The sequence below is a fragment of the Physella acuta genome, unplaced genomic scaffold (assembly GCF_028476545.2).
Source record: "Physella acuta isolate Inbredline_101_S28 unplaced genomic scaffold, ASM2847654v3 ptg000658l, whole genome shotgun sequence".
Classification (NCBI taxonomy): Eukaryota; Metazoa; Mollusca; class Gastropoda; family Physidae; genus Physella; species Physella acuta.
This window is the reverse complement of record NW_026732177.1, coordinates 399542-410795: the sequence shown is the minus strand read 5'-3', so window position 1 is coordinate 410795 and position 11254 is coordinate 399542. Positions and strand designations below refer to the sequence as shown.

Here is an 11254-nt window from a genome sequence, read left to right as displayed (position 1 = left end):
ACCTATAAAATATAGTTGTTTTTTTTCTATTAGAACGAAAAGCGTGGTTTTATACCAACTCTGATTTAAAAAACTTTCATTATGCTGTGATGTTTTAGCCCCCCACCCCACCCACCCCCATGTGACGATCCTGGCTACGCCACTGATGAATAGAAGTTAGAACGCATCTTATTCTTTTTTTTACACATACGATAAAGTGGGGAGGTGTAAAATGGCGAAAACTGTCAAATCTCATTGAATTTTCGGGCACGATTACAATACTTTCTCAGTACTCTGTATAGATCCATGAGAAGGTAAATAGTTGTTTTTTTTTAAATTTATGGACCATTTAAACCTGTACTATAATAGTATAATACACTTCTAACAAATTGTTTTCAGTATCGAAGGTGGAACTTCCGCTATGATTTATTTTTTTAACTTCAAGTCAAAATTAACTGTTGTTTAAGTTTACACATAAAACAACAGCGAACGAAGTGTAGTGTAGTAAACATTTCTTTATGATAAGAGGGAGCCAGCTTATCTCAGATTACATATAATAATTTACCTCTTTAATATTTTGTATGTACAGTAGCATGGATAAACTAAAAAAGGCTCTTAGCGGTGATGATGAGGAAGATAAAGGAATTGTAACTCAGGTCAGTCCACACCCAGCCGCAGGGTCCCTTGTGGCCACTTGTGGGTGAAAACCCCATTTTATGATTTTAGCGTATTTTATTCCCCGCTTCACGTTCACCTCCAGTTTAGCGTATTTTATTATAAACACAACCGAAACACACAAAAACATTAGGAAAGCACTAGGACTAGGGCTAGAGTAAAATTCCACGTGCGGTTAAAACCCGGGTGCGGCCATCGCCTGTTTATCGCTTCGTACAATATTTGTTTTGATGTTTTATACGAAACTACCGATATCTGCTGTAAACCTGTCCATTTCTAAATATATCCAGGTCAAAATCTTTTGTTTTTCTCCTTCTGGAAGTCGAGTTTTTAAATTTTAAAGTTTCGAGGTATGACGTCGTAGGCGATTCTAGTTCCCTGTATGAAAAACACTAGGTCCCGGATGAGATGAATAAACCAACCAATCAAAGCTTTTTATAACTAGGTTAACTATAAATAGCTTCTACAAAATGTGCGGGACACTGTACATACGACAGATAAGGCTAATAAAGCAACCTGATAGATGAATAGGGGTGGCCGCAGCTTGGGTGTTGATTACGGTGGTTTCACCTTGCTGCGTAACCAATGACTTGAGCTAGACTAGCCTAGTTCTAGATGCTCTACATTTCAAGCTAAGCCTAGAATCTGTATAATTTCTATTTTTTTTTGCTGTTTTAAATTATTTCGATCATCTACTTCTTCTAAATCTAGTTTGTGTCTCTACATACAAGCATATCTAATAAAATGTTACGTTATGTCTTGTCAGTGGTTGTTACGTCCCTTTGTTATGATTATTATAGTTGTGTCCCTTGAGTCATCACTGGGTCAACTTTTAATGTCGTTAATTAATTTAATTAACATGTTGTTAATTTAGTTTTGCAATCTATTAATTAATAATACAATCAATAACACGTTTAAAAGTGTTAAATATTTATTTTATTTATTAAACTAGGATTAAAACGTATAAAACACGATCGTTACGCAAGCTGGTTCAGATGGCCGCAGGGAAAAAAAAAGAGGGGAAAAAAATATCGCTAGTAGCACGTCACTAAAACATGAATATCTCAAATTCAATGCGTAGGAATATAAAATGATTGATACATATTAAGAGTAGAAAGGCAGAGGAATAATATAGTACTTTGGGTTTGTTTATGTGTTAAACGGTTACAAAATAGCGCCCGATGAAAGTCGGGAGTTCGCTCTGTGTGACCGGTTGTGGAACTTCACTCTAGATCTACTTATTTTTTTATTAGGCCCCTGCCTTAATCATTAATGTGATTTTTAAAAAACAACATAAAAAAGCATAAGAACTGTTTCAATTAAATAGTGTGTGATCATCAGCGGGAGAAAAATCCTTACATGGTCACATGTTCACCGTGAGTTCACATTGACTTTATTTATCAGCATACGTCATAGCTCGGGCAATAGCTGTTTGAAATTGTGTTGGCCTCAGTTTTGGGGTCATTGTAAATTGTAAGTTAATAAATGTTTATTTATAGTATCATGCCTGGGAGATACTTTTAACAATACAAACTTAACCGCCTTGCATAAGACAGAGGTACGTTTACGTACTTTACCCATTGCCATGAAAATCCTAACTGACACACGAACATGGCACATTCACTATTCTAAATTTGATTTTTCTCAAGTTTTGACAAAAGTAAATTATCAAAATCTGAAACGAAGTCAGTCTCTTTGTTTTTTTTATTTCATTATTATTCATTTGTTAAAACAAAAATGCAATACAAATAAATAAATCGTGTTTTCTTAATGTTTTGGTGTGTTTCGGTTATTATAATAAAATACGCTCAACTGGAGGTAAACGAGAAGCAGAGAATAAAATACACTAAAATGGAGTTTTACCTCCTTCTGTTCGATGACACTTACAGAATTGAAGTTAAAAGTAAAACATAATACTTTAATAATACAAATAGTGAGACAAGCAAACAAACAAACATTAGGTCTAATTATTAATTAATAGGCCACATTTGTGCAGATCGCTCTGCTGTTGGTTTAATTAAATCTTCTCTCTTGGTCGCACATGATCTAAAAATTAAAATAGATATCAGAAGTGCACAACTTTTTTTTTGTCTTCTTAGCAATTCAATGTTGAGATAAAGTTTAAGTGTTTTATTCAATAGTCAATACCTAAGGTAGGCGCAGGTTAAAAAATGAAAAGAATAGAATCTAGATTTAGTTAGTTAAGAGTTAAGACTATAGGCCTGCTGAACTCACAGTGACCCCGCCAACTGTGGTTGGATTTTTTCAGCCACGGGCTTGAAACTGTAAGCAAGCAATCACGGGCTTGAAACTGTAAGCAAGCAATCACGCGAGTGACAAAGTTTGGAAATTTAAAAAAATTAAAATAAATTCTAAATTTAAAAAAAAAAATTTACACTTGACGTTTTCAATATGAAAAAAATAAATTGTCAAAAGGCACTGTATGCCGGTTGTGCTAACCCCGAGTTCAAACTCTGAGCTCTTAGGCTATGAACTTAACAACCACACCAGAAGTGCTAGCAAACGAAATATTAAAGCTTTTTTAATCAGAAGATGGCAAACCCCAAAATTTTAGAATGTGTCTTATGGAATTCAAATAATACTCGAAACGCTCAACGATCCGCATAGTCATTTGGTAGTTAATAATAATAATAATAATAAATAAAGTCAAAATTGTTTAGATAGGGTAAGGACATAGACTTATTTCCCTTTTTTAAAGTCAAATAGGGGAGCTCATAAGGTCCTTTTAATAGATTTGTACTAAACAAATTTAAAAGCAATTACTTCTCAAAATTATTATTTTTTTAAATACATACTAAAGAATGACATAGTATAAAAAGGAAAAGTATTTAAAATTAATAATATAAATACAAAAAGACATAAAAAGAAACATAACGAAAGAAACCATTAATACACACAAAGCTTTGATGTTTCATATTCTTTTGACCGATTGAGGTTAAGAAATATTACGGCAAACATAAAATAAAACAGATTTTCAAAACAGACTAATGCGCTCACACACATGAGATGTTGTAATTTGTTTTAATTTAAAAAAAACAAAAACATTTTTTTTGAAAACCCGATCAGGCCAGAAATGAGTATACTTTTTGTATATATATATATATATATATATATATATATGGGGGGGGGGGGGCAAAATTTATTTTTGCGGGGTGGCCCTTTTTTTCTAGTTCTGCCATTGCATCTATGAAGAACTTGTGTTTCCTATTTAAAAGCAAAAATGTAAGCAAATTTTTCTTGTATAAAAATAAAATACGCCCTTTATTTTTGTTAGCTTTCAATTTCATTTTTATATCCACCCTCCATGTTTTGGTAGTGCTTGTAAAATGCCATTGATCTTCTATTTAATCAACTAAAAGTGTTTGACAGTTAAAAAGTAGGCTGTAGACCACAGGGCAAATTTTGTATTTTTACCATTCCCATATTAATTGAAACATAATTTATTACTTTCAATTATTATTAACAAAGAAACCACATTTACAAATCTGCCAAGGCTCAGCTATAGTCTAGCCTGGTGTAGCAACTTTTTATTTTCTTTAATATTTATTTATTTAAAAAAAAAATAAATATGCAATCAAATAGTAATCTATATATATAATTCTCTTCTGGGAGACGCTAGAAAACAAGCTGTAAGCGCGCTCCCTACCACCCCAACCCTACATGGTCTGGTGAGCTGTGGTTTACGCTAAATGTTTACATTACAATCGAAGAGCCGGGTTTAGTGACGGCTATTAGGGGCAGATAATTTAGTTTGAAACGATTTTAAACTTAGGGGAGGTAACTAAGAGGGGGCTGCTTTCACAGGGGGGGGGGGTGTAGGGTAGAGGTTGGGGGAAAGGAGGGTGGGGGTAGTATCGTTCTTAACGACCTACTGATAGTGTTTTAAAGCAAATATTTTCAGTGACAGCAGTGGTACTGTCGAATACACAAATTATGAATTACTGAAAAGTACAAAATAAAACAACTAAATAGCGGCATATGATACGCTGCGGGTCGGCTCGTACTAAATAAGTTAAATAAACCGTTTGTAGCTCTTATTTTCCAGGTAGTTGTGATTAATTTTACAACCAAATTTTGATGAATTTTTTTAAGATCTTGACCTACAACTAGTCAGCCATTTTCTTTTTTCCTGTATTACTAGACATAGCAAAACGTTTTTAAAAGAAATAGAACACCAACAAAGTGCAACAGATTTGTTAAAATTTCTTAATTAAAATTACAAAATAATATTAATATAACTAGTATTAGTTCAAGTGCAATAGTTGAATATTTATTGAAGAGCGGCAATGAAAATTTAATAAAATCAGTTTTCCAAAGAGGCAATGGTAAAGTGGCATGAACAGACATAGTTGAACAATAAGATAGAAAGAAACTACTGGCAAAAAATTTTAATCATGCTTTTAATATAATTAAATTTTTTTAAGCTGCTGATCAATCTTGGTCACTCTACATTACAATAGTCTACATTTGTTAATTCCTATGATATATTACTGTACTTCTATCTAGTTTTAGAAAAAAAAACTTAATATATTTTAAAATGAAAAATTCAATTATCTTATGAAATCTTGTCGAAGGTTGTTTAGTGGTGAAGATGTTTTTGTTTGAAAATTTAGATCAGTTTCAGCCTTTTAACTTCCCTGTACTACCTCGTCTGATGTCACTATACTCATATCATTTCCTTGTTTCTGACATCAGTTTTTATCACAGAGCTTAAGAATTTCCTTGTTTCTGACATCAGTTTTTATCATAGAGCTTAAGAATTTCCTTGTTTCTGACTTCAGTTTTTATCATAGAGCTTAAGAATTTCCTTGTTTCTGACATCAGTTTTTATCATAGAGCTTAAGAATTTCCTTGTTTCTGACATCAGTTTTTATCACAGAGCTTAAGAATTTCCTTGTTTCTGACATCAGTTTTTATCATACAGCTTAAGAATTTCCTTGTTTCTGACATCAGTTTTTATCACGGAGCTTAAGAATTTCCTTGTTTCTGACATGAGTTTTTATCATAGAGCTTAAGAATTTCCTTGTTTCTGACATGAGTTTTTATCATAGAGCTTAAGAATTTCCTTGTTTCTCACATCAGTTTTTATCATAGAGCTTAAGAATTTCCTTGTTTCTGACATCAGTTTTTATCACAGAGCTAAAGAATTTCCTTGTTTCTGACATCAGTTTTTAGCATAGAGCTTAAGAAATAATGGCACAAGAAATTACAATTTATATTTCTTTATTATAACAAGTTCAAACAAAAGGGGACAGTAAAGCAAACTTATGTTTCTGTTGAAAAGACTCAATCTTAAATTCCAACTTTTGACAAAACTTTGCTTACCTGTTGCTTAACTTTAACCTGCAGAAAGTCTCCAGTTTTTTTAGTTTTGACTATCAAGAAGTAAGTTTATGCACATCTGTTATAATGTTCATTTCATCAAAGTTTTATTTTTTTATTTACTCTGCATTTGTTTTATTTTTGAAGTTAATTAATAATTCTATAATTTGTCAGAGTAAATGACACAAATCAGAATTTAGCAGGGAGTCAGTTTTCAAGCCAAACATAGCCTACTTAGTGGCCCTCAAATCTTTGAGTCTAGCTGAGTCAGTTTAACTTTCCTATAAATATAATCTTGGCAACAACTGGCTCATTGCTAACTCTAGGTACCCAGGATTGTTTTTTACATTCTTTATTACATTTCTACTTGATTTATTTTCATTTTACTCAACACAATTTTTTGTTCAGGTTTTTAGTGTTTTAGCATAAGCACGATCATATAAACACAAATATATATATTAAAATGTATGTAATGGGAAATTGAAGAAACATATTCTAAGTGCTAATTTGGGATTCAGGTATTAAATATAAATGCATGCTTAATTTGTTTTATATATGAATGTATAATGTTATGTAAAATGCATATGAAGAAATAATTATTTTATTTTTATAGTTGTAACAAACTTTTCAAAATTCACTCATGTATTATTTCATCAAATCCTTGCAGGATTTTACCAGTTAAGAATATTTTCTATTTAAATTTTAAGAAATAGTGATATTACTTGTCATTAATGCATTGCCATAGCAAATTACACTTTATAACATGTGTTGAAATAAACAACAAAACTAATGCAGCTAGAAAAGTTTATGTGGATGATGTGTAACGATGGGGAATGGGGCTTTAAGCATCTAAAAAAGGATTGAAGATGAACCTGTGCTGCAATATTTTGCAGTAGGCTAGAAGAATGGCAAACATTTTTAAATTTTACCTGTAAAAATGTAAGTAACTGTAGTAAGTAAGCAAAGCCAAGCAAACATTGTCAGGAGAGTTTTTCTGTTTTTATTGAGTTCACATTCACAATTTGATTATATCCATTTGTTATTTTGATCTATGTTCTTACTTAAATGTTGTTTTATTTATTTTGTTTTGTCTACTTGTCTTTCCAAGTTTTTTAAAAGTGTGAAACTTATTTTCATTAGTTTCCTTAAATTCGACTAAAAAAAAATTCCTGCCAGAGCTAAATCTAACTAACCACCTACTTTGTTATTTTTAGGCAAACTCACACAGTACAAGCTATTTATCAATCAGCTAGCAGCCACCTAAAGCATTTTTAAATTCAAATTTATTTAGTTTCTAACACTTGATTTGTCTTTAGATAAGTGATGCCTCAATTTCTAACACTTGATTTGTCTTTAGATAAGTGATGCCTCAATTTCTAACACTTGATTTGTCTTTAGATAAGTGATGCCTCAATTTTTAACACTTGATTTGTCTTTAGATAAGTGATGCCTCAACACTGAGCTGGTCTACAAGGATCAAAGGCTTTATCATTTGTTTTGCCCTTGGTGCTACTCTCTCTATACTTGTAAGTTAAATCTGCCCTTGGTGCTACTCTCTCTATACTTGTAAGTTAAATCTACCCTTGGTGCTACTCTCTCTATACTTGTAAGTTAAATCTGCCCTTGGTGCTACTCTCTCTATACTTGTAAGTTAAATCTGCCCTTGGTGCTACTCTCTCTATACTTGTAAGTTAAATCTACCCTTGGTGCTACTCTCTCTATACTTGTAAGTTAAATCTGCCCTTGGTGCTACTCTCTCTATACTTGTTAGTCAAATATCTGCTGGGTTGGGATAAGTAGAACATCTAGAATTAAATAATCTAAAACAATACCTTCACAGCCTTTTTGTCATTCTGAATAAACTGGTCACAATCAGCCACTGAGTATTGTTTACTTTTTGTTCCTATTTTAGGGAAGCTGCTTGTTTTTTATCAGTAGCAAAGGACCAATAATATTTGGTGTTCTCTACACAGTAGGAAACCTTCTCTCCATCATGAGGTATGTCCTTTTGAATTACTTGAATAGTATAATCAGTATGGTAACTGTTATTGTGAATAGTATAGTCAATAGTCAGTATGGTAACTGTTATTGTGAATTATTGTGAATAGTATAGTCAGTATGGTAACTGTTGTTGTGAATAGTATAGTCAATAGTCAGTATGGTAACTGTTATTGTGAATTATTGTGAATAGTATAGTCAGTATGGTAACTGTTATTGTGAATTATTGTGAATAGTATAGTCAGTATGGTAACTGTTATTGTGAATAGTATAGTCAATAGTCAGTATGGTAACTGTTATTGTGAATTATTGTGAATAGTATAGTCAGTATGGTAACTGTTATTGTGAATAGTATAGTCAGTATGGTAACTGTTATTGTGAATTATTGTGAATAGTATAATCAGTATGGTAACTGTTATTGTGAATTATTGTGAATAGTATAATCAGTATGGTAACCTATTGTAAATTACTTATTCATTTTTTGTTCTCAGCACGTGTTTTCTTATGGGACCATGTAACCAGCTGAAGAAAATGTTTGCCCCAACACGTATATTTGCCACAATTTTAGTATTTGTACGTTTCTTTCCTCTTTTACTTTGAATGGTACAGTAATTTTTGCAGAAGAGGCTACTACTGGATTTACTTATATCACTTATTTTGGTAGTAGGCTATTCTTGAAAGACCCATTCAAATGTTTCTAAAGATTGATGTAATTTTTGGAACTAAACAAAATTTAAAAAGAAGCCAAAAGTCATTTGGTTTTTTCTCAAACATACATGGCATAACAAGGTCATGACGCTGTTCTAAGTATAAATTTATTTTAAATATATGCCATAAAAGTTTTGAGTATAGAATGGGGGCCAGAGAAACTCCAATCATAATTGGTACAGCCTCACTTAAGACAAACTTCAGGTTAAAATGTTGGATAGATATAAGTAAATAAAAATGTCATTAAAAGCAAAAAATAATCTCTAATCATTTAAAAATTATTACTTTCCAAATTGTACTTATATGATTTTTTTTAGTATGTTTTAGTTCTGAAAGTAAAACAAAGATTTCTGCAGATTTTTAGTTGTACATACAACTCAGTGTTCATGTTTTGTTTCAATTTGATCTGGGATCCATTTCTCCTTTTTTTCAGGTTATGCTTGTGCTGACCTTAGTATGTGCTTTTGCTGTGAGTATTGTCAATGTTACTAGCGGTCATTATAATTCAATTCAATTTTTAAAGTAAATATGTTTTGGTTCAAAACAAATAACTATCTATATAAATATAGTAATATTTGTTTTTAAACAAATATAAATTTTTACTGATAATTTTGAAAAATCTAAAATTTTCAGGTAAAAATAGGAGCGTTGGTGATTATTTGCTGCGTTCTCCAGTTTTTGGCTCTTACCTGGTACTCTCTGTCCTACATTCCTTTTGCCAGGTAAGCTGCAAAATATAAGCTAAACTTAAATACTGAAATGTTTGCCAAATATATTTCTTATGTTTGTAACAGATAACTGCCTACAAATCAGGTCTTCCACAGAAGGAAGTTAATTTATGCTAAAATTATCCTTTTCAACTGATTTCTCATCGCTAGAAAGAATCCTGAAATAGATTTCATTCAAAATTAATTTATTTCTTTCTAAATTCAGGGACGCAGCAAAAAAATGTTTTGCTGCGTGCTTAGACTAGGTCCTCAGCCATTGGTTATTTATCAGCTCCATCATGATGTCATCAGCTGTACAGTTCCACATCCAAAGAATATTTACAGAGCTGGCACCAAGCCATTGTTTTGTTTGTTTCCTTATCTTCATGGTTTGAATGCAATCTTATGTTTGTCAAGAAGTTTAACTTTTTGTTATGGCTTTTATTCACAGAAAACTAGCTCACTTTTTCATTTGTATTTTAAAGATTTAAAAAAAATTGTTGATCTGTATACTGTGGTTGATCTTACAGGAATTAGTAATAATCTTGAGTAGAGATGCATTTTAGGTTTAAACAAACTTCACACTTTAGGGAACAGCTGTCTCTTTATAAAAAAAATGTCATTGAAAAATAAATGACAGTGGTAGTTTATAAAGAAAGAAAAGGACAATTTAAAAATGGACTATTATGTAATTGGTTCACTCTAGAAAATTATTACTAACATTGTTTCTCCATGGAGTTCAAGAAAATATGTGAAATGTAATTGTCTAGTCTTGATTAGGGTGAATATGATAAACTAAACTCGTATATCTATGTATATTTAATAACAATTTTACATACTGAAGTTGTCAACTGATTTTATATTGAAATACAAAAAATGAATTGATGCGTTAAATGGGTTTTACAGTACATCCTTTTTTTTTTAAAGTTTTTGTTACACCTTTTGATTTTATGTACCTTTTCTTATTTAAATATTTATTACAATTTATATTTCATTAACATTGGATGATTGGCAATTCTGTTTAGTACAAATTACTTGTGCATTTTTCTTTTTTAAATTGGCAATTGTAATAATTGTAATTGTATGAGCAATATATGATAGCTTTTTTTTAATCAAGCATCTTTTGCATTTAATTTTCAGTAACAAAATATGTGTTAATCAGTTTCCTTAACAGTTTTCTTTCTGCACAATCAGAGAAAGTAATGGAGAAAGCACTGTAAGCCTAATCAAAATATTTCATCCACTGAAAAGGTCTGCTATTTTTGTATTTGTTTATCAAAGTTTGGGTCAACACAGTGTGCCTTGCTGCCTGATGTTTTGCATCATTGCATTATAAAAGATTTTACAGATTATTTTCAGCTTTGTCCTTTTTACAGATAAATGTACTACTAAATATGCTTGTACCAATATTTGTCACCTTTAGTCTAATGAACTATTTTTTTAGAGCAGGACTTAAAACTTATAAAATATTACATTAATTAATCAAATATATTTTTGTGTGTAAATGATTTAAAACAAAATATTCAATTTACAATGGATGTTTTTGTGTAATGAGAAAATAAAGTAAAACTTATTTTTGCCATGAACAGAAAATAGCTTTATGATGTATAGGTTTCATTGTGATATATATGGCTCAGTGTTATTAAACATGAATCAAATTGACTGATGGTATGTATTCAACATTTTAGACTGAGTTCAAAGTTTAAATTAGTGTAACTTATCAAAAGTAAAAAAAAAAGCAGCAAACTAACATTTGTTTCTTTTTAATTAAACAGTTAATGCTAAAAATTACTGATAATTTATTAACGGTGGTTATTAATTCTTCAAAAAAATGTTTATGTAAT

At 31.0% G+C, this 11254-nt stretch overlaps 1 protein-coding gene across 2 annotated transcripts; it reads left to right on the top strand.

Annotated features, from left to right (window-relative positions):
- Positions 1 to 388: 388 nt before the first annotated feature.
- Positions 389 to 10992, top strand: LOC131948713 (vesicle transport protein SFT2B). 2 transcript variants are annotated; one of them, XM_059310380.1, is made up of 8 exons: positions 389 to 635; positions 6025 to 6060; positions 7437 to 7523; positions 7910 to 7995; positions 8487 to 8568; positions 9137 to 9172; positions 9337 to 9425; positions 9637 to 10992. In XM_059310380.1, the coding sequence occupies exons 1-8, from the start codon at positions 561 to 563 to the stop codon at positions 9674 to 9676; spliced, it is 531 nt and encodes a 176-aa protein (XP_059166363.1). In that variant the 5' UTR covers positions 389 to 560; the 3' UTR covers positions 9677 to 10992. The 2 variants fall into 2 exon arrangements, with proteins under 2 accessions (XP_059166363.1, XP_059166364.1); XM_059310381.1 differs by lacking the exon at positions 6025 to 6060 and having other exon boundaries at positions 391 to 635.
- Positions 10993 to 11254: the final 262 nt, after the last annotated feature.